The sequence below is a fragment of the Salvelinus namaycush genome, chromosome 10 (assembly GCF_016432855.1).
Source record: "Salvelinus namaycush isolate Seneca chromosome 10, SaNama_1.0, whole genome shotgun sequence".
In the NCBI taxonomy this organism is placed as follows: Eukaryota; Metazoa; Chordata; class Actinopteri; order Salmoniformes; family Salmonidae; genus Salvelinus; species Salvelinus namaycush.
The window spans coordinates 35,966,586-35,991,498 of NC_052316.1; the positions used below are offsets into that span (position 1 = coordinate 35,966,586).

Below are 24,913 nucleotides of genomic sequence, written 5' to 3' on the forward strand. Positions count from 1 at the left end.
ATGTTTGGGGAGTCTCCAACATGCCTTTTGGCGAACATCAAACGTGCTTGCTTATTTTTTTCTTTAAGCAATGGCTTTTTTTCTGGACACTCTTCTGTAAAGCCCAGCTCTGTGGAGTGTTCGGCTAAAAGTGGTTCTATGGACAGGTACTCCAATCTCCGCTGTGGAGCTTTGCAGCTCCTTCAGGGTTATCTTTGGTCTCTTTGTTGCCTCTCTAATTAATGCCCTCTTTGCCTGGTCCATGAGGTTTGGTGGGCGGCCCTCTCTTGTCAGGTTTGTTGTGGTGCCATATTCTTTCTATTTTTTAGTAATGGATTAAATGGTGCTCCGTGGGATGTTCAAAGTTTCTGATAAATTTTTATAACCAAACCTTGATCTGTACTTCTCCACAACTTTGTCCCTGACCTGTTTGGAGAGCTCCTTGATCTTCATGGTGCCGCTTGCTTAGTGGTGTCCCTTGCTTAGTGGTGTTGCAGACTCTGGGGCCTTTCTGAACAGGTGTATATATACTGAGATCATGTGACACTTAGATTGCATACAGGTGGACTTTATTTAACTAATTACGTGACTTCTGAAGGTAATTGGTTGCACTAGATCTTATTTAGGGGCTTCATAGCAAAGGGGGTGAATACATATGCACACACCACTTTTCTGTAGTATTTTTTATTTATTTTATTTTTTACAAGTAATTCTTTTAATTTCACTTCACCAATTTGGACTATTTTGTGTATGTCCATTACATGAAATTCAAATAAAAATCCATTTAAATTACAGGTTGTAATGCAACAAAATAGGAAAAACGCCAAGGGGGATGAATACAATTGCAAGGCACTGTGTATATATATATATATATATATATATATATATATATATATATATATATATATATATATATAAATTTATAAGTCCAAAAATGGATGTAGCAACTACAGATTGCCCCTTTAAGTCTATCAAAAGTGTGCAAGTTTGAGCTTCTTTTTTTTTTCTCGCAAACTTCCTTTCTGAGTTTAAGTAATCATCAAGTTTTTCAAAAGAATCTGTAATCTGATTACAATATTTTAGCTGGTAACATAAGGGATTACAGTTACCGTTTTTTTGCAATGCCTTTACATGAAACGGATTACATGTCATCCGTTACTCCCCAACCCTGATCATCAAATATCACTCCGCTGTGTGGGGTAGTGCTGTTTCCATTGTGACGTGTGGGTGGTTGTTTGTCCTCTCTAAGACCTTGAGACAACAATTCAGGTTCTCACTGACCAAGACCCCCCAGCCCTTATAAATGATCTACTGGTTCATGTTTCACTCACAATGGCACTCATTTTAAAGGTTAAGAGTAAAAAAATCTGGTTTTGAAAATATATCACTGTTTTAGTCAAATTGTACTTACATGTTATGCCAACCTGCTAGTCTCTGTGTGTGCAGTGCACTGTGCTCTCAATGCCCTCTCTCCTATGTGATACAACAGGACTACCCTGAAGATGAGCTCCTCCTGGTCTACGACAGAGACTTCATCTACGGATCCAGCTTCTACTTGGTTCTAACAGCAGATGCCAAGGATAGGCACCTAAAGGTGAGTCAATTTACCACCAGTATTCTGCTCTTCAGAAGAAGAAAAAAACATTTTAAAAACAGTACTATGTGACATACTAGAAGAAAAACGCCCTTTACTACTGTATATGAATGATAAAGTGATTATAAAATAAGTAAAGAAAGTAATGATTCAAATTCAAAACATCTAAAGAAGAATATCATTCATGTCTTCAATATAATCCCTATTACTCATTACAGTGTTCTCTGTATGTCTGGCCCATGTAGCCTGTAGTGGCTTTGGGAGTTGAGGTAGCTTTGGAGCGGGAGCCGTCGGAGGTGTTTGCAGCACAGAAAACCTCTGAACCCCAGCCCTGGATCTCTCTGGGCAGCGAACAGGAGATAGAGGAAGAGTCTGTCACTGACTCCAGACCCAGGGTAAAACACCGGAACAACATTTAGGGCCCTAAAAATATAATTAAAATATCAAAACAGAAAATAGAATTGTCACTAAATGATTGTTCTGAATGAATTAGATAATGATCTAATAGCTAAGTTCTCTCTCCATTCATTCTTCTTTCTCCTCCTCCGTCTCAGTTGAAGTATAGGATCTCCAGGGTGCGGAGGGAGTTTGGGGCACCGATCTTCTTCTCTGACCGTAATGCCATGGAGACCAAGGATGGCTTCCTTGAATGTACCCCCTACCAGGACAAGAACTTCAGCCTCAAGCAGATGGAGAGACACACTGGGGTGCAGACTATCCCCAACCTCAAGAGCTCCAGCACCCAAACACAATGGTAGGTCATGTTGTAACTAGAGCCAGGTAGAACAGGGGAAGAAAATAGACCATGGTACAGTCCTGTAGCTACTAGTCCACATTGGCAGTACCTAACAATGTCAGATGTGTTGTAATGATTCATCACTTTTTTTATGAATCATTACAATGAATCATCAAATGCTTTATCGTTTTAGAATGACTATACCCTGTACTGAAATATGATCTGAATTGAACATTGAAGCAAAAGTTTGCCTACTTTATCCATTATTGTTCTATTCCATAGGACATATCCAAGGAGTATGTGCACGCAGTACGAACCCAGAGAGTTCAGCAAGGAGGAGAAAGAGAACTGCCTCCAATCTGAGAATCTGAAGAATTTTGTCAACTCGGTGGCCTCCAGGTAAGGGATCATTTAAATGATGGATACGATCGAGTGTCTGGGACTCAAGGGGAGCGTTTTAATGCATGGAATGACTGAAAGCCAACCAGAGTTATACATTATAGTGCAGCCTTGAGGCCTTGAGGAATCCACTCTCATACATTATGAAAGCCAAGGCCTGATCAAGATATGCACAAAGTAACTTATGGAGACTTAACTTTTCTTCTGGCAATTCTCCATGGTTTATGCTGATGTATGTTTTCTGCTCATTATCTAAGCTCTAATGTTTTTTAAAGTCAAACTAAAATAACATTTTATTGACTAGTACTCGATAAAGTCCTATCCTATCTGTATACCATCAATCTATTACATGACCTACTGTGTTCTACATTCCATCCTGTTCTGTACATCAGACTAGTCTGGTTACCAGTCTTTTTAGCTAACTTTCCACTCCTTGCCAGTCCTGAGTATTTGGCAAATGACAGGAGTGACAAGGAGTGGAATGTAATAGCTGAGCAGAGACAGGATCCAGGCTAACATAACATTTTTTTTTCTGAGAAGGAGAGATGAGAGTATTACTTAAACTATATATATATATATATATATATAGTTTATCTTTCGTTAGTCAGCACCTCACCTGACGGCCGAGATATACTGTAGATGGGTTAGCTGACAATGTCACAAAAATTGTTTTATACTATACAGCAGTAACTCGCCTAGCCACGCTATGGCCGCCTGCATGTGGGTGCTAACAAGCTAGCAAGCATGCAAGGTAGTGCTAACTATCAACAGCCATTGTCAGCCAATCCAGTAGGGGTTGGAAGCTATGGTGAGCTTCGATTGGTTACTTGCGCCGTGATATTGCTGTAGATTTGCATAAAGTTCAGCTTTTCCCAATTTTATTCCCCCCTTGTTCAGCTCCCTCGCCCATGCTCGCATCGCCCAACTGTCCCCCCGCCCACTCTGCTTCTCACAGCTTTCCTTCCATTGAAAATGAATGGGAAGCCGCTGTTTCACCGCGCGATGCCGTCTCGAGTGTATATGCCCTGTAAAGATGTGTGTGTTCTTTATTAAATGAACTTCCCAGGTTTGAGATAGCCATCCAGCAGAATGAAATCATGGATGTGTTCTTTGACGACTGGAAGGCCCTGAGTGAGGAGGACAGTGGCTACGGACGGAAGGCTGACCCACACCTGAAGGAGTACCAGTCCTTCACTGACCTGCACTTCAGCAAGGACAAGACCATCAGCAACATCAACTGGCACCCCACCATCAACGGTAAGGGACAGGAACATCATAGAAATAGAGTTACTAGAATGGGCGTCCAGTTCAATTCAATGAGGCTTTAATGGGTTGGCCGGTGGAAGTACAGCAGGAAGCGTCCTCATTAACCAGGAGGTAGTAATCATATTAATATGAGGAACATGGACACGGGGTCGAGACAAGGGGAACAGTACAGGTGCCTACTGTATTGAAGGGTCTGCAGTGTGAGTGTGGTTATGAATGATTGTTACTGTGGCCCGAAAAAAGATCAGTGCAATCATTTACATTTAGCAGACAGACAGTGATATACAGGGGTGACTGTCTGTCAAAATGAAGGAACAGTAATGTTCCGCCACTGAACAGAACATACAGAATACTTATCATCATCAGTTACTGTATGGGTGTTACAATCAAATCAAAGTTTATTGGTCGTTTAAACAGATTTGCAGATGTTATCAGGTGCAGTGAAATACTTGTGTTTCTACTAGCTCCAACAGTGCAGTAATACCTAGCAATACAATAACAATACACGCATAATCCAAAAAAAGAAAACATGTATTATATAGGAGGAGCCATGACTACAATACAGTATATACTTATAAAGTGGTTGAAACAGTATGTAAACATTATTAAAGTGACCAGTGTTCAATGACTCTATGTCACAGGAGGTCTGTGGCACCTTGATTGGGGAGGATGGGCTTGTGGTAATGGCTGGAGCGGAATGGTATCAAATACATGTGTATGGTTTTGACAGTGGTTATATGTGGTTGTGGTAGTTTCTGTATGGTTCTGTAACATTGTGACAGTGTTTATCAGAATCACCTTTAAGTACATTTACATATGCCCGGAATTCGAGCTGGCGAAATAGTGCTAAACAGAAGGTACAGACAGAAGGTACAGACAGAAGATACAGACAGAATGTATAGACAACATCCACATACAGATGGGTATACAGACACAATCCGTATTACACATAGTAAGAAAGAATATGTGGTTGTGTTTAGGTGTGATAGCGGTGGCTGTGACAGAGAGGCTGTCCTTCGAGGACAGGATCAATGGCTCCACTAAGCTGCTCCTAAACCCCTCCCTCATTCTCTTCTGGAGCTTCTCTGATCCCATCAACCCACAGGTATGGTATAGCAAAGTCTTCTCTTTCATTTCATCCTCTTCTACCTCTCTCTCTCTCTCTGGATAAATCCTCACTGACAGCTTACAAGCAATATCTCTCTTCTCACCCTTGACTCACGTCAGATCTGTTTGAGATGAGCTCTCCTAAAAAGAGAATGGCTTTAGAAGTTGCTTTGAACTGTCATTCAAAGCCTTTGTTTGGTTAAGTTGAAGTAAGAGCCTCTTAATTACAATTGAGTTGAACAGTTGAATTTACCCAAGGATAATAGAGCCATTATAAAGTACTGTATATGAGCTGGTTTAGGGATATAAAAAAATACTGCAATACATTTTCAGCAGATAAAATAAACAAATTTGTTAGGAATATACCAAATTCAGCTCTGCACTTGTTAGGAAAATACCAAATTCAGCTCTGCACTTGTTAGGAATAGACCACATTCAGCTTTGCACTTGTTAGGAATAGACCAAATTCAGCTCTGCACTTGTTAGGAATATACCAAATTCAGCTTTGCACTTGTTAGGAATAGACCAAATTCAGCTCTGCACTTGTTAGGAATAGACCAAATTCAGCTTTGCACTTGTTAGGAATAGACCAAATTCAGCTCTGCACTTGTTAGGAATAGACCAAATTCAGCTTTGCAATTGTTAGGAATAGACCAAATTCAGCTTTGCAATTGTTAGGAATATACCAAATTCAGCTTTTCACTTGTTAGGAATATACCAAATTCAGCTCTGCACTTGTTAGGAAAATACCAAATTCAGCTCTGCACTTGTTAGGAATAGACCACATTCAGCTTTGCACTTGTTAGGAATAGACCAAATTCAGCTCTGCACTTGTTAGGAATATACCAAATTCAGCTTTGCACTTGTTAGGAATAGACCAAATTCAGCTCTGCACTTGTTAGGAATAGACCAAATTCAGCTTTGCACTTGTTAGGAATAGACCAAATTCAGCTCTGCACTTGTTAGGAATAGACCAAATTCAGCTTTGCAATTGTTAGGAATAGACCAAATTCAGCTTTGCAATTGTTAGGAATATACCAAATTCAGCTTTTCACTTGTTAGGAATAGACCAAATTCAGCTTTGCACTTGTTAGGAATAGACCAAATTCAGCTCTGCACTTGTTAGGAATAGACCAAATTTAGTGCTGCACTTGAACATAATGTAGCCTAACTCATTGTTTTGCATTACAAAGCTGTTACTCTGTTCTTTTTTGTTTGTTTTATGTTCAGTGAAATGGAATCATTTGCACATGGGATTAGCCAAGGCCATGGATTTAAAATGCTGAGTGTATTGAATGACTAGAATAAATAAATACATTCGATGGCAAGGGACCCTAGTACTTGAAAGTCTCTCTCTGCTTTGAAATGTAATGCCTCAGCCCACTGTAACGCTGTGGGTTTCTCTTTTCTGCTGTTTGCAGTTGCTGTTGGAGTGCCCAGACGACGTCTTCTCCTTTGAGTTCTGTCCTTCCGACCCAAATATTATTGTTGGTGGCTGCATGAACGGCCAGGTTCTGACTCCGTCTCTCTCTCTCTTTCTCTCTTTCTCTCTCGCTCCCTCCATCTCTTTACTGCTAAGTTAACATCTTTCTATTGCCCTCTTTGGTGCTGCTGACCAAATGTTTCTCTCTTGATGTTAATACTCTTCTCAACTACGTTCTCTCTCTCTCTTGTCATCTCAGGTTGTATTATGGAATATGGGATATATCCACCCACGTATTTCCCTCTCTCTCTCCCTTCCCTTTCCCTGCTCCCTCTCCCTCATCCTCTCTCCCTTTCCCTCTCTCCCTCCTTCTATCCCTCCCTTCCTCCCTACCTATCTACCTACCTCCCTGTCTCTGTTTCAGTGCCCACTAACTGTCAGCACTGTGGATTTTTTCTTATGAGGCTGTATTATATAACCATCTCAGGAGTAGATTTCATTTCCCATGTCCTCCTCCGTCCCAGGCCTCACTGGCCTCACTGGCTTCATTTCAAGGGAATCTGATAAAACAGATAAATAGCTGTTTATAGAAGGTGCAGCTTTCTTTTCGTTCTCTCCTTTTCGTTCTCTCCTCTTTGGCCATTATCCTCCATTGTTTTCTCCGTGGTTTTCTTTCATGAAATGTGTCATATTAAACTGAAGCATTAATAATACGTTAAAATGAGAGGGTTTTATGAGAGGAGGTGAAGGTGTAGTTGTTGATCCACCCTGAGTAATACACTTATTTGTGTTGTTGTCATCTCAGGTTGTGTTATGGGATATATCCACCCACGTAGAACAATTACAGGGCACACGCACCAGTGGTGGAAAGAACATAGCAGCAAACACCAACGCTTTAGTAAGTACTAATCAACATTCTGTCCTGATCACACTGACTCAATCCCAATGGCATGCTTCTGCAGATGAGGTCATTGCAAGTCTATGAGGGGTCCCAATTCTGGTTCATAATATTATCTTCAATTTAGATGCCCAGTTCTAGGCTAAGTTTTAAAGTTAAAGCCCTGTGACGCAGTGAGATGATGACACATTGGCTTGCCGGGTTTCTCTTCATCCTCAGCCTTTAATTAAAGGGGAATGCAGCGGTCCTGATGGTCCTTTTCAAGCCAACCCTGGCGATCACAGCAAGCCAGACCTAACCCATATACTTAGGCAGCTTAGCCCCACAAACCTCAACTCTGTCCAGGTCAGACCTAACCAAAGCCTGTTACAAGGGCAACATTACTACAACATTATAGACCATCTCTGACCTAACCTAACCATATACCGTCGCAAAACCAGCCTTAACTAGTAAGCAGAAAACCTGGAACCCCAAAGCTGTTGCCTGCCACATCCATCCCATTTCCAATGGGGTGGGACGATTCCAGTATTGCGATATTCATTAGTATCGTAGCAAGGAAACAAAACATGAAGCGGATTTCACTTCTTTATGAAACAAACATGGAAACAAATATCATTATGTTGTCATCCAGAGTCACATGTATTTATTTTCCAACCTGTAGCACACAATATTTTACAGCAGGTTTTTAAAGAACAAAAGAGTTTGGTCAACTTCATGTTTTCATGTTTGCAGTGGAAAAATATTGCGATACTGTTATCGTCACAGCCCTAATATCCAACCTTCATTAGTCTCTATCTCAGTTTATTCTTTGTTTATTACCTGGTACAATATGATAGCAGCTGCATCCATCTTCCTTCCCTCCATTCACTGTCCCTGTTCACTCCAGAGTCAACATCCAGTATCCAGAGTCAACGACACCAACACACACCACACTCCAGTTGTTGCCTAACCCCTCTATGCCCCTGATAGGTCTTTCATGTCCAATAACACACACACACACACACACACACACACACACACACACACACACACACACACACACACACACACACACACACACACACACACACACACACACACACACACACACACACACACAGCTGACATAACACACATCTGATTACAGCTATGTGTTTTCAGAACAAACAATGGCAGTTCTATCAGCTAAAGATGTCCTTTACTAGCACCTGTTACTGCCTTGTAAACCCCCCGTATGGTTTTAAGGGAACGTGTGTATGTCCTAACCTGCCATATTCACACCTTTTGTAGAGACAGGCTGTGTCCCAAATGGCACCCTATCCCCTACATAGTGCCCTACTTTTGACCAGAGCCCTATTGTCCCCGGTCAAAAGTAGTGCGCTACAGTATATAGGGAAAAGGGTGCCATAACCCAGTAGACATGCACAAACAGTAACATATACAGCACTCTCCAAGCATGCAGCTGTACTGATAAGTCTACATCTCTTTCCGATCAGCCAGTGATCTCAGTCTTAATGAGAAACAGAGCCAACGACAGCGGTGGCCAAAGTGCAAAGTGAAATCACATGCACTGCTCTAGGTCCTAAACCATTTAGAGCAAAAAAACAAAAATCCTTCTGTATATAATATAAACCACATTCTGGTCTTAATTTCCACTGTTAGCAAAGCTGTATATTATTTGAATTCTGTCTTTAGTAGAATAGAAAGGACAATTCTGGGACAATAAAGTATTTCACTCTGTATCCTCCATAGTGCTATTATGGTATGGAACCTGTTGATTGACCTGACAGTGCTTATGCCACCCTGCTGTTTGCTGTTTGCTGTATTGTGTGACTAAAACCCTGCTGTTTGCTGTAATCCCTGTGTGTTTGTCACCCCAGCAGGGCTTTGAAGACAAGCGGGAGAATGAGACCCCTGTGGTGCGTTACTGTGCTGTCTCAGGCATAGAGAATGGCCACAAAGCACCCATTACAGACATCCAGTGGCTGCCGGGAACCTTTGAGGTACAGAGTTACTGTAGGGGGATGAAGGGAAGAACTGTAGGGGGATGAGGGGAGGAACTGTAGGAGGATGAGGGGAAGAACTGTAGGAGGATGAGGGGAGGAACTGTAGGAGGATGAGGGGAGGAACTGTAGGGGGATGAGGGGAGTTACTTTAGGGGGATGAGGGGAGGAACTGCAGGGGGATGAGGGGAGGAACTGTAGCCCCGACGTCATTACATACCCCAGTTTGGGAATACCTACTGTAGGGGGATGATAGCGGGGTGAGGGTAGGCTGATGCCTTATGAAGAGAGCAATTTGAGGGATACTTTTGAATCATTATGAATTGTTTGTCTTTTGACTAAACTTTAAAGCAGTGATATTCAAACTTTTTCAGTGGGAACCCCAGTTTCTTATCCAGAATTTCTGGGGGACCCCACCCCTCCCCAAATCTAGAAACAGAATGTTAAAGGCCCAGTGCAGTCAAAAATAGATTTTCCTGTGATTTATATACACTGCTCAAAAAAATAAAGGGAACACTTAAACAACACAATGTAACTCCAAGTCAATCACACTTCTGTGAAATCAAACTGTCCACTTAGGAAGCAACACTGATTGACAATAAATTTAACATGCTGTTGTGCAAATGGAATAGACAAAAGGTGGAAATTATAGGCAATTAGTAAGACACCCCCAAAAAAGGAATGGTTCTGCAGGTGGTGACCACAGACCACTTCTCAGTTCCTATGCTTCCTGGCTGATGTTTTGGTCACTTTTGAATGCTGGCGGTGCTTTCACTCTAGTGGTAGCATGAGACGGAGTCTACAACCCACACAAGTGGCTCAGGTAGTGCAGTTCATCCAGGATGGCACATCAATGCGAGCTGTGGCAAAAAGGTTTGCTGTGTCTGTCAGCGTAGTGTCCAGAGCATGGAGGCGCTACCAGGAGACAGGCCAGTACATCAGGAGACGTGGAGGAGGCCGTAGGAGGGCAACAACCCAGCAGCAGGACCGCTACCTCCGCCTTTGTGCAAGGAGGTGCACTGCCAGAGCCATGCAAAATGACCTCCAGCAGGCCACAAATGTGCATGTGTCAGCATATGGTCTCACAAGGGGTCTGAGGATCTCTCTCGGTACCTAATGGCAGTCAGGCTACCTCTGGCGAGCACATGGAGGGCTGTGCGGCCCCACAAAGAAATGCCACCCCACACCATGACTGACCCACCGCCAAACCGGTCATGCTGGAGGATGTTGCAGGCAGCAGAACGTTCTCCACGGCGTCTCCAGACTCTGTCACGTCTGTCACATGTGCTCATGTGCTCAGTGTGAACCTGCTTTCATCTGTGAAGAGCACAGGGCGCCAGTGGCGAATTTGCCAATCTTGGTGTTCTCTGGCAAATGCCAAACGTCCTGCACGGTGTTGGGCTGTAAGCACAACCCCCACCTGTGGACGTCGGGCCCTCATACCACCCTCATGGAGTCTGTTTCTGACCGTTTGAGCAGACACATGCACATTTGTGGCCTGCTGGAGGTCATTTTGCAGGGCTCTGGCAGTGCACCTCCTTGCACAAAGGCGGAGGTAGCAGTCCTGCTGCTGGGTTGTTGACCTCCTACGGCCTCCTCCACGTCTCCTGATGTACTGGCCTGTCTCCTGGTAGCGCCTCCATGCTCTGGACACTACGCTGACAGACACAGCAAACCTTTTTGCCACAGCTCGCATTGATGTGCCATCCTGGATGAACTGCACTACCTGAGCCACTTGTGTGGGTTGTAGACTCCGTCTCATGCTACCACTAGAGTGAAAGCACCGCCAGCATTCAAAAGTGACCAAAACATCAGCCAGGAAGCATAGGAACTGAGAAGTGGTCTGTGGTCACCACCTGCAGAACCATTCCTTTTTTGGGGGTGTCTTACTAATTGCCTATAATTTCCACCTTTTGTCTATTCCATTTGCACAACAGCATGTTAAATTTATTGTCAATCAGTGTTGCTTCCTAAGTGGACAGTTTGATTTCACAGAAGTGTGATTGACTTGGAGTTACATTGTGTTGTTTAAGTGTTCCCTTTATTTTTTTGAGCAGTGTATATTTCCACACTGAGGTTGGAATAATACTGTGAAATTGTGAAAATTATGATAATGCCCTTTTAGTGGGGTGGCAGGTAGCCTAGTGGTTAGAGCATTTTGTTCAAAATTGTTTCATTTTGGCGACACCACTGCAATTTTCTCAACCCGACTTTGAATACCACTGACTTAAAGGGATAGTTCGGGATTTTGGCAATGACACCCTTTATCTACTTCCCCAGAGTTAGATGAACTTGTGAATATTTCTCTCCATCCAGTATGAAGGAAGTTAGAGGTGGTTGCAAAAATCCTGAACTATCCCTTTAAGATGCTTTATTAGCTAATTATTTGATTGTGATTTCTTACCATGGGAAAATACTAATGTGATTTGTGCTTGTGTATTTGACTTTTCTGTTTTTGTCCAAATGAATCATTCTTGAAAGTTTTGGTCTCAACACACCCGGCTCCCAGCACAAATGTTTTACCCCTTTTTTCACCCCAAATTCATGGTATCCAATTGGTAGTTACAGTCTTGTATCATCACTGCAACTTCCGTACGGACTCGGGAGAGGCGAAGGTCGAGAGCCGTGTGTCCTCCGAAACACAACCCAACCAAGCCGCACTGCTTCTTGACACAATGCCCACTTAACCCGGAAGCCAGCCGCACCAATGTGTCGGCGGAAACACTGTAGTGTCAGCGTGCACTGTGCCTGGCCCGCCACAGGAGTCGCTAGTGCGCAATGGGACAAGGACATCCCTGCCGGCCAAACCCTCCCCTAACCCAGATGACTCTGGGCCAATTGTACGCCGCCCCATGGGTCTCCCGGTCGCGGCCGGCTGCGACAGAGCCTGGACTCAAACCTAGAATCTCTAGTGGCGCAGCTAGCACTGCGATGCATTGCCTTAGACCACTGCAGCACTCGGGAGGCCCCACCTTATGAGATCTAAAGTAAATACACTTAACTAAGTACCAACCTACCAGGGTTCAGTGAGAACTACTCAACTGACAGTTTTAAGCCTTCACACCTAATTTACACACTGATATTCAAACACTTACATTAAAAGGGTTAGCTAGGTCCTCTTATCACACTAATGATTTCTGAGTCTAATTTTGGTATGATGACCCTGTTTAATTTACGATCCAATCTGACTTAAAAGCACTTTGACCGTTACACAATACATTTTAGCAGGATCTGAGATAGATGATCAGTGAAAGTAGTCACAGTAGAGAAGGTCTATAGGAATAGCTTTATAGGAGTGGTCAAGGGTGAATGTCACAACAGGCTTTTAGACATAATTGCTATGGTCCATCTACATCAGGAAGCACCATAGAGATCATCTCTATGTCAGGGATCCTGTCAACACAAGCCTCCCTAACAGGTCAGAGCAGGTAATAGTAGGTAACACGTATCTTCAAGTGACTTGTCGTGATGCCTATATAGTGCTGTCTTAGTAATAATATCACTACAAGCCTTTCACACTAGCCTGGGTGCCAGTGTAATATTGAGCATGACAATTCCAGAAGGAGTTGGCAAGAGAGCAGAAACAGACTTGACACCCAGGCTACATTCACATGGTTTTATTAAAGAGGTGGATAGTAATGAAGTTATCCCTTCCTCAATCTCCTTGTATGCTCTGAGTTTGAAGTGAGTGAACATTCATTGGTTATACCATCTAATAAAGTGTGTCTTTTGTCTTATGTCTAAAGAAGCGTGTGGGTGGTGGTGCAACGCTTCGTTACAATCCACGGACAGTCGTTGGTTTAAGTGAAACCATGCAATTATCAAAGTGTCCCCAGGGAGCCAAACCTGGAAAACCATAGAGGGAGGGATAGCATTATTCTAGGACTAAAATACAGCTGCACAATGGTCTATGCTCCCAAGTGCTCCCTTTTATTAGGACAAGGTTTCGACCCTAAATGGGATATCATTACTCACCGTGACAAGGACTGAAAAGCCTACCTGTGGTGTAGTAGATATTCATTCATTTTCTCTCTTTCATTCTGATAAGGTCTCTAGAATGGGGGTACCGATGGAGAACAGGAATGGAATATGTGTTCAGATCGTCACCTGCGCCCCTGATTGGTACAAAGTGACATTAATATTAAATGACTGACTAAATGCAATCGTTTTATTTATTTTTTAAAATATTGAATGAAAAACAATACAATTATAATTTAGATGTCTCTTTGTTGGTGTTTTTGTTTGTTTCTTTTGTTTTCCCTGTGTTTGTCTCTCCCTACCAGTTGTGTGATGTTCTGGGATATTCGTGCTCCGAGGGTACTCCAGACCATGGCCGACCAGCGGAAACAGAAGGTGGAGGAGAAACCCCTGGAGAATCCTCACGGTGTTCCCAACACCTTCAAACACCTCGACCTCACATGGAAACCACTCATCAGGGTACAGCATATATCATACTGTACCATTACTGATTTATAACAGACCCCTTGGTTAATTGGTAACACTCCTGGTATGACCCCAGAGACCAGGGTTCAGTCTCCACTTTAATTTTCCCCTACACTTCTAATCTGTTGGAATTACACACAGAAAATATGAAGGGAGAGTGGTGTTCCTAGTGTTGCCTATTTTTGGAATGTACTGTGTGTTTGACAGTTCTCTAAAGGCATTAGATAGATGTCAAAGCTATCGTCTTGTCATGTGTTAGGTTTCCCTGCCTAAGATTGATACCAGCGGGGAATACAGCCCTTTGAAAATCAGCCTGCGAGACAACACCTGTGACAACCATACAGGTAGCAACGCAGGTGAGTATTTACCTTCCCTCTTCCTCTACCTTTTTTCTCTCTCCTTCTCCTTCAGGCATTGATGCAGGTGAGCATCTCCCTTCCCTCTGTTTATTTCTCTTGCTGTCACTTTCTTTTCCTATTTTCATCCTCCCTTTTTTCTAACCCCTTCAAGCAACACAGATGAGCAGAACACTAAACAGTAAGCCAAAACAACATCTGTCTTCAAATCAAGAATCTTAGGAGATAAAGATATAAGAGACTAGTTACTCTTTGTAATGGACCCGCAGGGCACACACTGTCTGTGGAGTGTGTGATGTGTTTGTCAGTGTGTCTGTACATTGCGTTCGACATGCTTGTGTATGTGTGTGAGTGTGCCACTGTCTCAGATTCTACTTTGGATCAGTGAGCTCCATGATCAGTGGGGCATGTCCGTCTGTCCCTTCACCACCCCCCCCCCTCACCCATCTCACCCCTCTCGCCTCTGGTTTCATACTGTTTTATTAAACGATCGGTCCCAGACCTAGACAAGGCTCTCATAGTCGGGGGGCATTAACCTTGTTGACTGTCAGCTGTTTGCAATATGCTGCTGAGCCCCTGGGGCCAAAAGATGTTACTGTGTCTCGGGTGGTACATCAAGAAGAAAACCTGCCTTTGTCTTGCTGCTTTAAGATCTGCCTTTATACACACAGCTTTCATAATGGTTATGGAATGAATTCATTTTCAGTTACTGAACCTAAAAAGTGATGCATTTTTGGGGCGTTTTTTGGGCATGTCGTGGGCTGTTTCGATATGATCTATGTAATGAATAGGGTCAGCTGTCTTGAGTTAAGGTGGGTAGCGGCTTTGTCTGTTAGAGAATGGAAGGTCAGGTAACTAACATAGAGAGTCTTGATTGGAAGGTGTTACCTGTCCTGTCTGAAAGACTCCTCCCTACGATCCTCCAACCAATAGGAACACTAGGTTTAGATTGTAGAAGGTGGTGATCTTCGTGTCATCAATGACGCTATGATGATCAATGTCATCAGTCATCACTGGAACGTTTGTTAGTGTAACCCAATTTGATCTTAACCACAGTTATAATGAGTAGCCTACATCTCCTATAACTAATAGTGTGTAGTGATCAGACAGATATACCCTAGAGATAGCTAATATAATATGGCGATAAAGGGCTGTGAACACGCTGTCGAGTCCTGCACTATCACTGCAGACAGTGGGGCTTTTGTCATTGAAAAGGCCGCTCCTTACCTTCTCCCTCTCCTGCTGGTGGTGGTCAGATGACTGAGCTGGTACCAAGCCTTACAGAGCCACAGCCCCACGTGCTCTCCGGTCAACTGCCCTGCCTGTTTCACTCACAGAGTAACAGTCATTAAAGAGCTACAAAAGGCTATCTGGAATAAATGCCCTAACTATGATGTTTAACTGCATAACAACACTGCTCACTCTGTGCTTCCCCCTATTAACCCCTGACAGACAGGGCCCACCTGAATGCAGAGAGGTCAGAGGTTGCTCCAGAATACGCCCTGCTCAGAGTGCTTTCAGCCAAACAACTCAAACCGCTGGAGGACATCTGCACCCAGTTATACGCAGGGACCGAGGTAATGTAGCCTTTCTTCTCCATAGCTATTATATGGATGGATGGATAGAAGGAAGTTCCAAGGGGGAACTGAAAAGTACATACTACTAGAGGTGGAATGTGTTTCATTGATGAGTTATGGAGTTAACACTTTTCATGAAGAACTCAATTCAAGTCACAGGTCACTTCATACTGTATGCCAACTGTAAACTATCCATCCTGGGGCTTAGTTACACTAAGGTAAAACTCAGCTACAACTTGTTCTTTCTACCACATTTTGCCCTCAGGACGGAGAGCTTGTGTACACAGACTGGAAGTTGGAGAAGGACAACGACTCTGGACGACTGTTCAGTAAGATCATCATAAATGAGACTTTATCTATAATATAATTTAAACTATACTCTTACAGTTAACACGTCCGTTGGTTCACAGCCAAGGAAAATACATAATCTCCTAAACCTCTAGAGCTCTGAGTAATCGGGGAGATTGGTTGCTTGTTTCATATATCTTAAGTATCATGAATGTAACTGCTCTACAGATTCCATGGAGACTCAAACAATGCCTTCAGGATCTCCTATTCTCCTCCTAATCATAGTTTGTTTAAGCACAAGAGATTTGAGGCAGTCAAGAAACAAAACAAGGCATTTACTGTCTGGGAAATAGATTTAATATCATGGCTGCTAGACTACAATAGTATCACTACGAAAGTATTGAGCCATTCAGCAATTTATGACCAATTACAGGAGATTAAACTTGGTTCCCTCATCTCGTTTTGGCAGGGCACAGGAATGTGATTACTTAATAATAAACTGTGTCTCATGTCACAACAGCGTCAGGGTAGACAAAGGTTATTTGCTTGTACATTAATGGTAAATTGCTCCCTATAAAGCACGTTCCTCATGTTAGTTAATGGTAAGGGGGAAATGGTTCCCAAGGGAAATGACATTATTATACTATAATATGTGCTCCCAGTGGTCAGTAGACTGTTTATTTAGCTTTAACGTTATTACTGTATCCCAATAGGAAGATACTGGTCCTTGGACATGGCACCACTGTTGATTCAAATCTTGATGAAACATTCAGACACAGACACACATAGCTTCCTCAGACTCATTTTCCATGTGTGTCACGACTTCTGCCGAAGTCGATGCCTCTCCTTGTTCGGGCGGTGTTCGGCGGTCGACGTCACCGTTCTTCTAGCCATCGCCGATCCATTTTTAATTTTCCATTTGTTTTGTCTCGTTTTCCCACACACCTGGTTTTCATCTCCCAATTACTGGTCATGTATTTAACCCTCTGTTTCCCCCATGTCTTTGTGTGTGATTGTTTATTGTTCATGTCAGTACGTTTCCGGCTGGTTTTGTCCGGGTGCTGTTTTCACCCGTGTTTTGTGGCAACCGTTATTGTTCGCATATTGGTACTGTTACTTGTGCTATTTTCTTGAGTAAAGTGCGTTGTTCACTCATCTCTGCTCTCCTGCGCCTGACTTCATGCACCAGCTACACTCACCGCCTGACAATGTGGCTCATCTCCTATGTGGTTGAACTGGGGTAATCCCTCTCTCAATTCAATTTCAATTCAATTTAAGGGCTTCATTAGCATGGGAAACAGATGTTTACATTGCCAAAGCAAGTGAAATAGATAATAAACAAAAGTGAAATAAACAGTAAAAGATTAACAGTAAACATTACACTCACAAAAGTTCCCAAAAAATAAAGACATTTCAAATGTCATATTATGTCTATATACACTGTTGTAATGATGTGCAAATAGTTAAAGTACAAAAGGGAAAATAAATAAATAAAAATATAGGTTGTATTTACAATGGTGTCTGTTCTTCACTGGTTTCCCTTTTCTTGTGCCAACAGGTATTCTCTTGAGAGCCAGGTCTGCCTTCAGCGGCCTTTCTCAATAGCAAGGCTATGCTCACTGAGTCTGTATATAGTCAAATATTTCCTTAATTTTGGGTCAGTCACTGTGGTCAGGTATTCTGCCACTGTGTACTCTCTGTTTAGGGCCAAATAGCATTCTAGTTTGCTCTGTTTTTTTGTTAATTCTTTCCAATGTGTCAAGTAATTATCTTTTTGTTTTCTCATGATTTGGTTGGGTCTAATTGTGCTGTTGTCCTGGGGCTCTGTGGGGTGTGTTTGTGTTTGTGAACAGAGCCCTAGGACCAGCTTGCTTAGGGGACTCTTCTCCAGGTTCATCTCTCTGTAGGTGATGGCTTTGTTATGGAAGGTTTGGGAATCGCTTCCTTTTAGGTGGTTGTAGAATTTAACGGCTCTTTTCTGGATTTTGATAATTAGTGGGTATCGGCCTAATTCTGCTCTGCATGCATTATTTGGTGTTCTACGTTGTACACGGAGGATATTTTTGCAGAATTCTGCATGCAGAGTCTCAATTTGGTGTTTGTCCCATTTTGTGAAGTCTTGGTTGGTGAGCGGACCCCAGACCTCACAACCATAAAGGGCAATGGGCTCTATGACTGATTCAAGTATTTTTAGCCAGATCCTAATTGGTATGTTGAAATTTATGTTCCTTTTGATGGCATAGAATGCCCTTCTTGCCTTGTCTCTCAGATCGTTCACAGCTTTGTGGAAGTTACCTGTGGCGCTGATGTTTAGGCCGAGGTATGTATAGTTTTTTGTGTGCTCTAGGGCAACAGTGTCTAGATGGAATTTGTGGTCCTGGCGACTGAACCTTTTTTGGAACACCATTATTTTTGTCTAACTGAGATATACTGTCAGGGCCCAGGTCTGGCAGAATCTGTGCAGAAGATCTAGGTGCTGCTGTAGGCCCTCATTGGTTGGGGACAGAAGAACCAGATCATCAGCAAACAGTAGACATTTGACTTCAGATTCTAGTAGGGTGAGGCCGGGTGCTGCAGATTGTTCTAGTGCCCTCGCCAATTCGTTGATATATATGTTGAAGAGGGTGGGCTTAAGCTGCATCCCTGTCTCACCCCACGACCCTGTGTGAAGAAATGTGTGTGTTTTTTGCCAATTTTAACTGCACACTCTCTCTCTCTGTCTCTCTCTCTGTTTCTGTCTACTTCTCTCTGTTTTTCAGGTGCCAAGCCCTCTCATCGGTTTATAATCCATGATGGGCAGGTGAACACTGTTCGTCGGTCTCCCTTCTTTAAAGACATCATTCTGACCGTGGGAGGATGGACCTTTGCCATCTGGAAGGAGGGCGTCATGGTAACAACAATAACAACATTTGGTCAAACACAGACTCATTAAGATAATTTGGTATCACTTAACTTAAACCCTGCAGGTATAATGCATTCTAACTTGTTGTAAGTATACATGAGCCTTTATAAGGTTATATGATAAGGCTTATAAAATGTTTTTAAGCATTTGAACTTGTTGTGATCTACGACCTTTCAGAACGGCCCCATCATCCAGTCATCGTGTTCTCAGAAGAAGTGCACTGTGGGATACTGGTCCCAGTCACGTCCAGCTGTGCTCTTCATCGGTAAGGAGGATGGGAACATCGATGTGTGGGACCTTCTGGAGAAGACCCATGAGCCCTCCCAGACCCAGAACATCACTGCCACCCAGATCACATGCATCAAACCCTGGATCGTCTCCTGTGAGTCGCCGCTGATCTTGGTGCTGCCAGCATGGTCCCAGATCTGTTTGTGCTGTCTTACCAACTCTTATGGTCATCGTGGCAGTAGGATTGACAAGACAGCACAAACAGATCTGGAACCAGGCTATGTTGCTAATGCTGCTGCTGCTGCTGGATCCCTGCATTTATTTATTGTTGGATTCAGAAAGTTCTGTATTAATCTGATTCACTTTTTGTTTGTTGTACAAGCAGCAAAGCAGCATCTCCTGGCTGTGTCTGATTACCTGGGCACTCTGCATATTCTGGAGATCCCATGGACACTTCGCAGCCCCTCCAGCAATGAGGTTTGTACTGGAGGTGGCCTCTAGGACAACAGGATGGATTCAATTTTACCATCTGTGTTTTTTTATCTCCAATGCGTTTGATATAACTCTACCATCCTCCGTCTGCGTGCGTTTGTGTGTGGTGTGTGTGTGTGTGTGTGTGTGTAGAAGCTGAGCATGAGTAAGTACTTTGAGAAGGAGGTGGACAGGCTGGTGTACTTTGAGAAGAGGAGGGAGATGAGAGCCAAGGAGAAGAAAGACTCCGAGGCAGAGGAGCTGAGAAAGAAGATGGTGAGATGCAGTATATAGAGATGATTATTAACTGATGGAAAACATTATCTGTGTATAATGTCACATGGTCAGAACAGATTCAAATTGGTTCTAAAGTTTTGCCATTTTTAGCTCATACGTTTAAAGCCAGAGCATCGAATATTGCCTGCTTAAAGTTGGTCTGTCTGCACATTAAAAAAAATATATATATATTTTCCCAAAATCATTTAAGACAGCCATGACATAACAGATTGCTAACAGATTGCTTGATGCATAATGTGTGTGTACTCCTGAGTACCTGTTTCTAAGTTATTCTCAACGTCTTGAGCCAGAAGGTGACAATCAGCTACATACTGTAAGTCTTGCAAACGGATTTAATTGACCCAAAGTTACAGTTGAAGTCGGTTGGAGTCATTAAAACTTGTTTTTCAACCACTTCTTGTTAACAAACTATCGTTTTGGCAAGTCGGTTAGGACATCTACTTTGTGCATGACACAAGTAATTTTTCCAACAATTGTTTACAGACAGATTATTTCACTTATAATTCACTGTATCAGTGAAGTTTACATACACTAAGAAGTTTACATACACTAAGTTGTCTGTGTGTCACGTTCCTGACCTGTTTTCCTTGTTTTTGTATGTGTTTAGTTGGTCAGGGCGTGAGTTGGGGTGGGCATTCTATGTTATGTGTTTCTATGTTGGGTTAAATGTGTTGCCTGATATGGTTCTCAATTAGAGGCAGGTGTTTGACGTTTCCTCTGATTGAGAACCATATTAAGGTAGGCTGTTCTCACTGTTTGTTTGTGGGTGATTGTTCCTGTGTCTGTGTCTGTTGCACCACACGGGACTGTTTCGTTTGTTCGTTTGGCTAGTCTTACCTGTTCGTGCGTTTCTTCGTGTCTATGTAAGTTCTCATGTTCAGGTCAGTCTACGTCGTTGGTTTGTTATTTTGTTAATTATCAAGTGTAGTTTGTGTCAGTGTTCGTCTTGTCAAATAAATTCATTATGTCTACATTCAACGCTGCATTTTGGTCCGACCCTTACTCCTCCTCCTCATCCGAGGAGGAGGCATTAGACAGCCGTTACAGAATCACCCACCAACCAAGGACCAAGCGGCGTGGGAGAAAGCAACAGCGATCGCAGGATTCATGGACATGGGAGGAAATATTGGACGGTAAAGGTCCATGGGCACAGCCAGGAGAATATCGCCGCCCCAAAGCTGAGCTGGAGGCAGCGAAAGCAGAGAGGCGGCATTTTGAGGAGCTAGCCCGGAAGCAGGAGAAGGATCTGGGCTACACTACGTGGGAGGAGATCGACAGGTGGGCGATCGACCCAAGGAGAGTGCCGGAGCCCGCCTGGGATTCTCTGGCGCAGTGTGAGGAGGGATACCGGCGAATGGAGGCAGCACGACGACGCGGTAGGAAGCCTGTTAGTCAAGCCCAAAAATTTCTTGGGGGGGGGGGGGGGGGGGGGCTACAAGGGAGTGTGGCGAAGTCAGGTAGGAGACCTGCGCCAACTCCCCGAGCTTACCGTGGAGAGCGAGAGTACGGGCAGACACCGTGTTATGCGGTAGAGCGCACGGTGTCTCCTGTACGTGTGCATAGCCCGGTGCGGGTTATTCCACCTCCCCGCACAGGCAGGGCTAGATTGAGTATTGAGCCGGATGTCATGAAGCCGGCCCAACGCATCTGGCCACCAGTGCGTCTCCTCGGGCCGGCATACATGGCACCAGCCTTACGCATGGTGTCCCCGGTTCGCATACACAGCCCAGTGCGGGTTATTCCACCTCCCCGCATTGGGGCGGGCTACGGGGAGCATACAACCAGGTAAGGTTGGGCAGGCTCAGTGCTCAAGGGAGCCAGTACGCCTGCATGGTCCGGTATATCCGGCGCCACGTCCCCGCCCCAGCCCAGTACCACCAGTGCTTACACCACGCACCAGGCTTCCTGTGCGTCTCCAGAGCCCTGTTCCTCCTCCACGCACTAGCCCTGTGGTGCGTGTCTCCAGCCCATTACCACCAGTGCCTACACCACGTACCAAGCCTCCTGTGCGTCTCCAGAGTCCTGTGCGTCCTGTTGCTGCTCCCCGCACTAGCCCTGAGATGCGTGTCCCCAGCCCGGTACCACCAGTTCCGGCACCACGCACTAGGCCTAATGTGCGTCTCCAGGGTCCAGTATGCCCTGTTCCTTCTCCCCGCACTAGCCTTCAGGTGCGTGTCCTCAGCCCGGTACCACCAGTTCCGGCACCACGCACTAGGCCTAATGTGCGTCTCCAGGGTCCAGTATGCCCTGTTCCTTCTCCCCGCACTAGCCTGAAGGAGCGTGTCCTTAGCCCGGTACCTCCAGTTCCGGCACCACGCACCAGGCCTACAGTGCGCCTCAGCCGGCCAGAATCTGCCGTCTGCCCAGCGGCGCCTGAACTGCCCGTCTGCCCAACGCCGTCTGAACTGTCCGTCTGCCAAGCGCCGCCTGAACTGCCCGTCTGTACTGAGCCTTCAAAGCCGCCCGTCTGTCCTGAGCCTTCAGAGCCGTCTGCCAGACAGGAGCCGCTAGAGCCGTCCGCCAGACAGGAGCCGCTAGAGCCTTCCGCCAGACAGGAGCCGCTAGAGCCTTCCGCCAGACAGGAGCAGCCAGAGCCTTCCGCCAGACAGGAGCAGCCAGAGCCTTCCGCCAGACAGGAGCAGCCAGAGCCTTCCGCCAGACAGGAGCAGCCAGAGCCTTCCGCCAGACAGGAGCAGCCAGAGCCGCCAGCCAGCCATGAGCAGCCAGAGCCGCCAGCCAGCCATGATCCGCCAGAGCCGCCAGCCAGCCATGATCCGCCAGAGCCGCCAGCCAGCCATGATCCGGCAGAGCCGCCAGCCAGCCATGATCCGCCAGAGCCGCCAGCCAGCCATGATCCGCCAGAGCCGCCAGCCAGGATCCGCCAGCCAGCCAGGATCCGCCAGCCAGCCAGGATCCGCCAGAGCCAGCCAGCCAGGATCCGCCAGAGCCAGCCAGCCAGGATCCGCCCCTCAGTCCGGAGCTGCCCCTCAGTCCGGAGCTGCCCCTCAGTCCGGAGCTGCCCCTCATTCCGGTGTTGCCCCTCATTCCGGTGTTGCCCCTTAGTCCGGTGCTGACCCTAAATCCAGTGGGGTTAATTTGGAGGGTGGCCATTTGGAGGAGGCTACGGAAGCGGGGTTTGACTATGGTGGGGTGGGGACCACGTCCGGAGCCGGAGCAGCCACCGTGGACAGATGCCCACCCAGACCCTCCCCTAGACTTTAGGTGGTGCGCCCGGAGTTCGCACCTTGAGGGGGGGGTTCTGTCACGTTCCTGACCTGTTTTCCTTGTTTTTGTATGTGTTTAGTTGGTCAGGGCGTGAGTTGGGGTGGGCATTCTATGTTATGTGTTTCTATGTTGGGTTAAATGTGTTGCCTGATATGGTTCTCAATTAGAGGCAGGTGTTTGACGTTTCCTCTGATTGAGAACCATATTAAGGTAGGCTGTTCTCACTGTTTGTTTGTGGGTGATTGTTCCTGTGTCTGTGTCTGTTGCACCACACGGGACTGTTTCGTTTGTTCGTTTGGCTAGTCTTACCTGTTCGTGCGTTTCTTCGTGTCTATGTAAGTTCTCATGTTCAGGTCAGTCTACGTCGTTGGTTTGTTATTTTGTTAATTATCAAGTGTAGTTTGTGTCAGTGTTCGTCTTGTCAAATAAATTAATTATGTCTACATTCAACGCTGCATTTTGGTCCGACCCTTACTCCTCCTCCTCATCCGAGGAGGAGGCATTAGACAGCCGTTACAGAATCACCCACCAACCAAGGACCAAGCGGCGTGGGAGAAAGCAACAGCGATCGCAGGATTCATGGACATGGGAGGAAATATTGGACGGTAAAGGTCCATGGGCACAGCCAGGAGAATATCGCCGCCCCAAAGCTGAGCTGGAGGCAGCGAAAGCAGAGAGGCGGCATTTTGAGGAGCAAAAAAATTGTAGACCTCCACAAGTCTAGTTCATTCTTGGGAGCAATTTCCAAACAACTGAAGGTACCACGTTCATCTGTACAAACAATAGTACGCAAGTATAAACACCATGGGACCACGCAGCCGTCATACCGCTCAGGAAAGAGACGCGTTCTGTCTCCTAGAGATGAACGTACTTTGGTGCGAAAGTGCAAATCAATCCCAGAACAACAGCAAAGGACCTTGTGAAGATGCTGGAGGAAACAGGTACAAAAGTATCTATATCCACAGTAAAACGAGTCCTATATCGACATAACCTGAAAGGCCGCTCAGCAAGGAAGAAGCCACGGCTCCAAAACCGCCATAAGAAAGCCAGACTACAGTTTGCAACTGCACATGGGGACAAAGATCGTACTTTTTGGAGAAATGTCCTCTAGTCTGATGAAACAAAAATTGAACTGTTTGGCCATAATGACCATCATTATGTTTGGAGGAAAAAGGGGAAGGTTTGCAAGCCCGAAGAACACCATCCCAACCGTGAAGCACAGGGGTTGCAGCATCATGTTGTGGGGGTGCTTTGCTGCAGGAGGGACTGGTGCACTTCACAAAATAGATAGCATCATGAGGATGGAAAATGATGTGGATATACTGAAGCAACAGCTCAAGACATCAGTCAGGAAGTTGAAGCTTGGTCGCAAATGGGTCTTCCAAATGGATCAATTTTGCCACAACTTCCAAAGTTGTAGCAAAATGGCTTAAGGACAACAAAGTCAACGTATTGGCCATCACAAAGCCCTGACCTCAACCCTATAGAAAATTTGTGGGCAGAACTGAAAAAGCGTGTGCGAGCAAGGCCTACAAACCTGACTCAGTTACACCAGCTCTGTCAGGAGGAATGGGCCAAAATTCATCCAACTTATTGTGGGAAGCTTGTGGAAGGCTACCTGAAACGTTTGACACAAGTTAAACAATTTAAAGGAAAGCTACACTCAATTAGTATTTTGTATGTAAACTTCTGACCTACTGGGAATGTGATGAAAGAAATAAAAGCTGAAATAAATCACTCTC

General features: G+C 44.9%; 1 protein-coding gene across 1 annotated transcript in view; it reads left to right on the forward strand.

Annotated features, from left to right (window-relative positions):
• Positions 1 to 24,913, forward strand: part of dnai3 (dynein axonemal intermediate chain 3) — a 29,218-nt gene that overhangs the window by 1,974 nt on the left and 2,331 nt on the right. Inside the window, exons 3-21 of the mRNA XM_039001737.1 lie at positions 1,469 to 1,573; positions 1,819 to 1,968; positions 2,128 to 2,327; positions 2,592 to 2,708; positions 3,775 to 3,965; positions 4,955 to 5,079; positions 6,503 to 6,592; positions 7,310 to 7,402; positions 9,262 to 9,384; positions 13,433 to 13,506; positions 13,668 to 13,821; positions 14,087 to 14,183; positions 14,239 to 14,250; positions 15,636 to 15,760; positions 16,026 to 16,089; positions 18,808 to 18,938; positions 19,128 to 19,332; positions 19,564 to 19,655; positions 19,803 to 19,925. Coding sequence (XP_038857665.1) covers positions 1,469 to 1,573; positions 1,819 to 1,968; positions 2,128 to 2,327; positions 2,592 to 2,708; positions 3,775 to 3,965; positions 4,955 to 5,079; positions 6,503 to 6,592; positions 7,310 to 7,402; positions 9,262 to 9,384; positions 13,433 to 13,506; positions 13,668 to 13,821; positions 14,087 to 14,183; positions 14,239 to 14,250; positions 15,636 to 15,760; positions 16,026 to 16,089; positions 18,808 to 18,938; positions 19,128 to 19,332; positions 19,564 to 19,655; positions 19,803 to 19,925 — 2,271 coding nt within the window. The remainder of the gene's footprint in view (positions 1 to 1,468; positions 1,574 to 1,818; positions 1,969 to 2,127; positions 2,328 to 2,591; positions 2,709 to 3,774; positions 3,966 to 4,954; positions 5,080 to 6,502; positions 6,593 to 7,309; positions 7,403 to 9,261; positions 9,385 to 13,432; positions 13,507 to 13,667; positions 13,822 to 14,086; positions 14,184 to 14,238; positions 14,251 to 15,635; positions 15,761 to 16,025; positions 16,090 to 18,807; positions 18,939 to 19,127; positions 19,333 to 19,563; positions 19,656 to 19,802; positions 19,926 to 24,913) is intronic.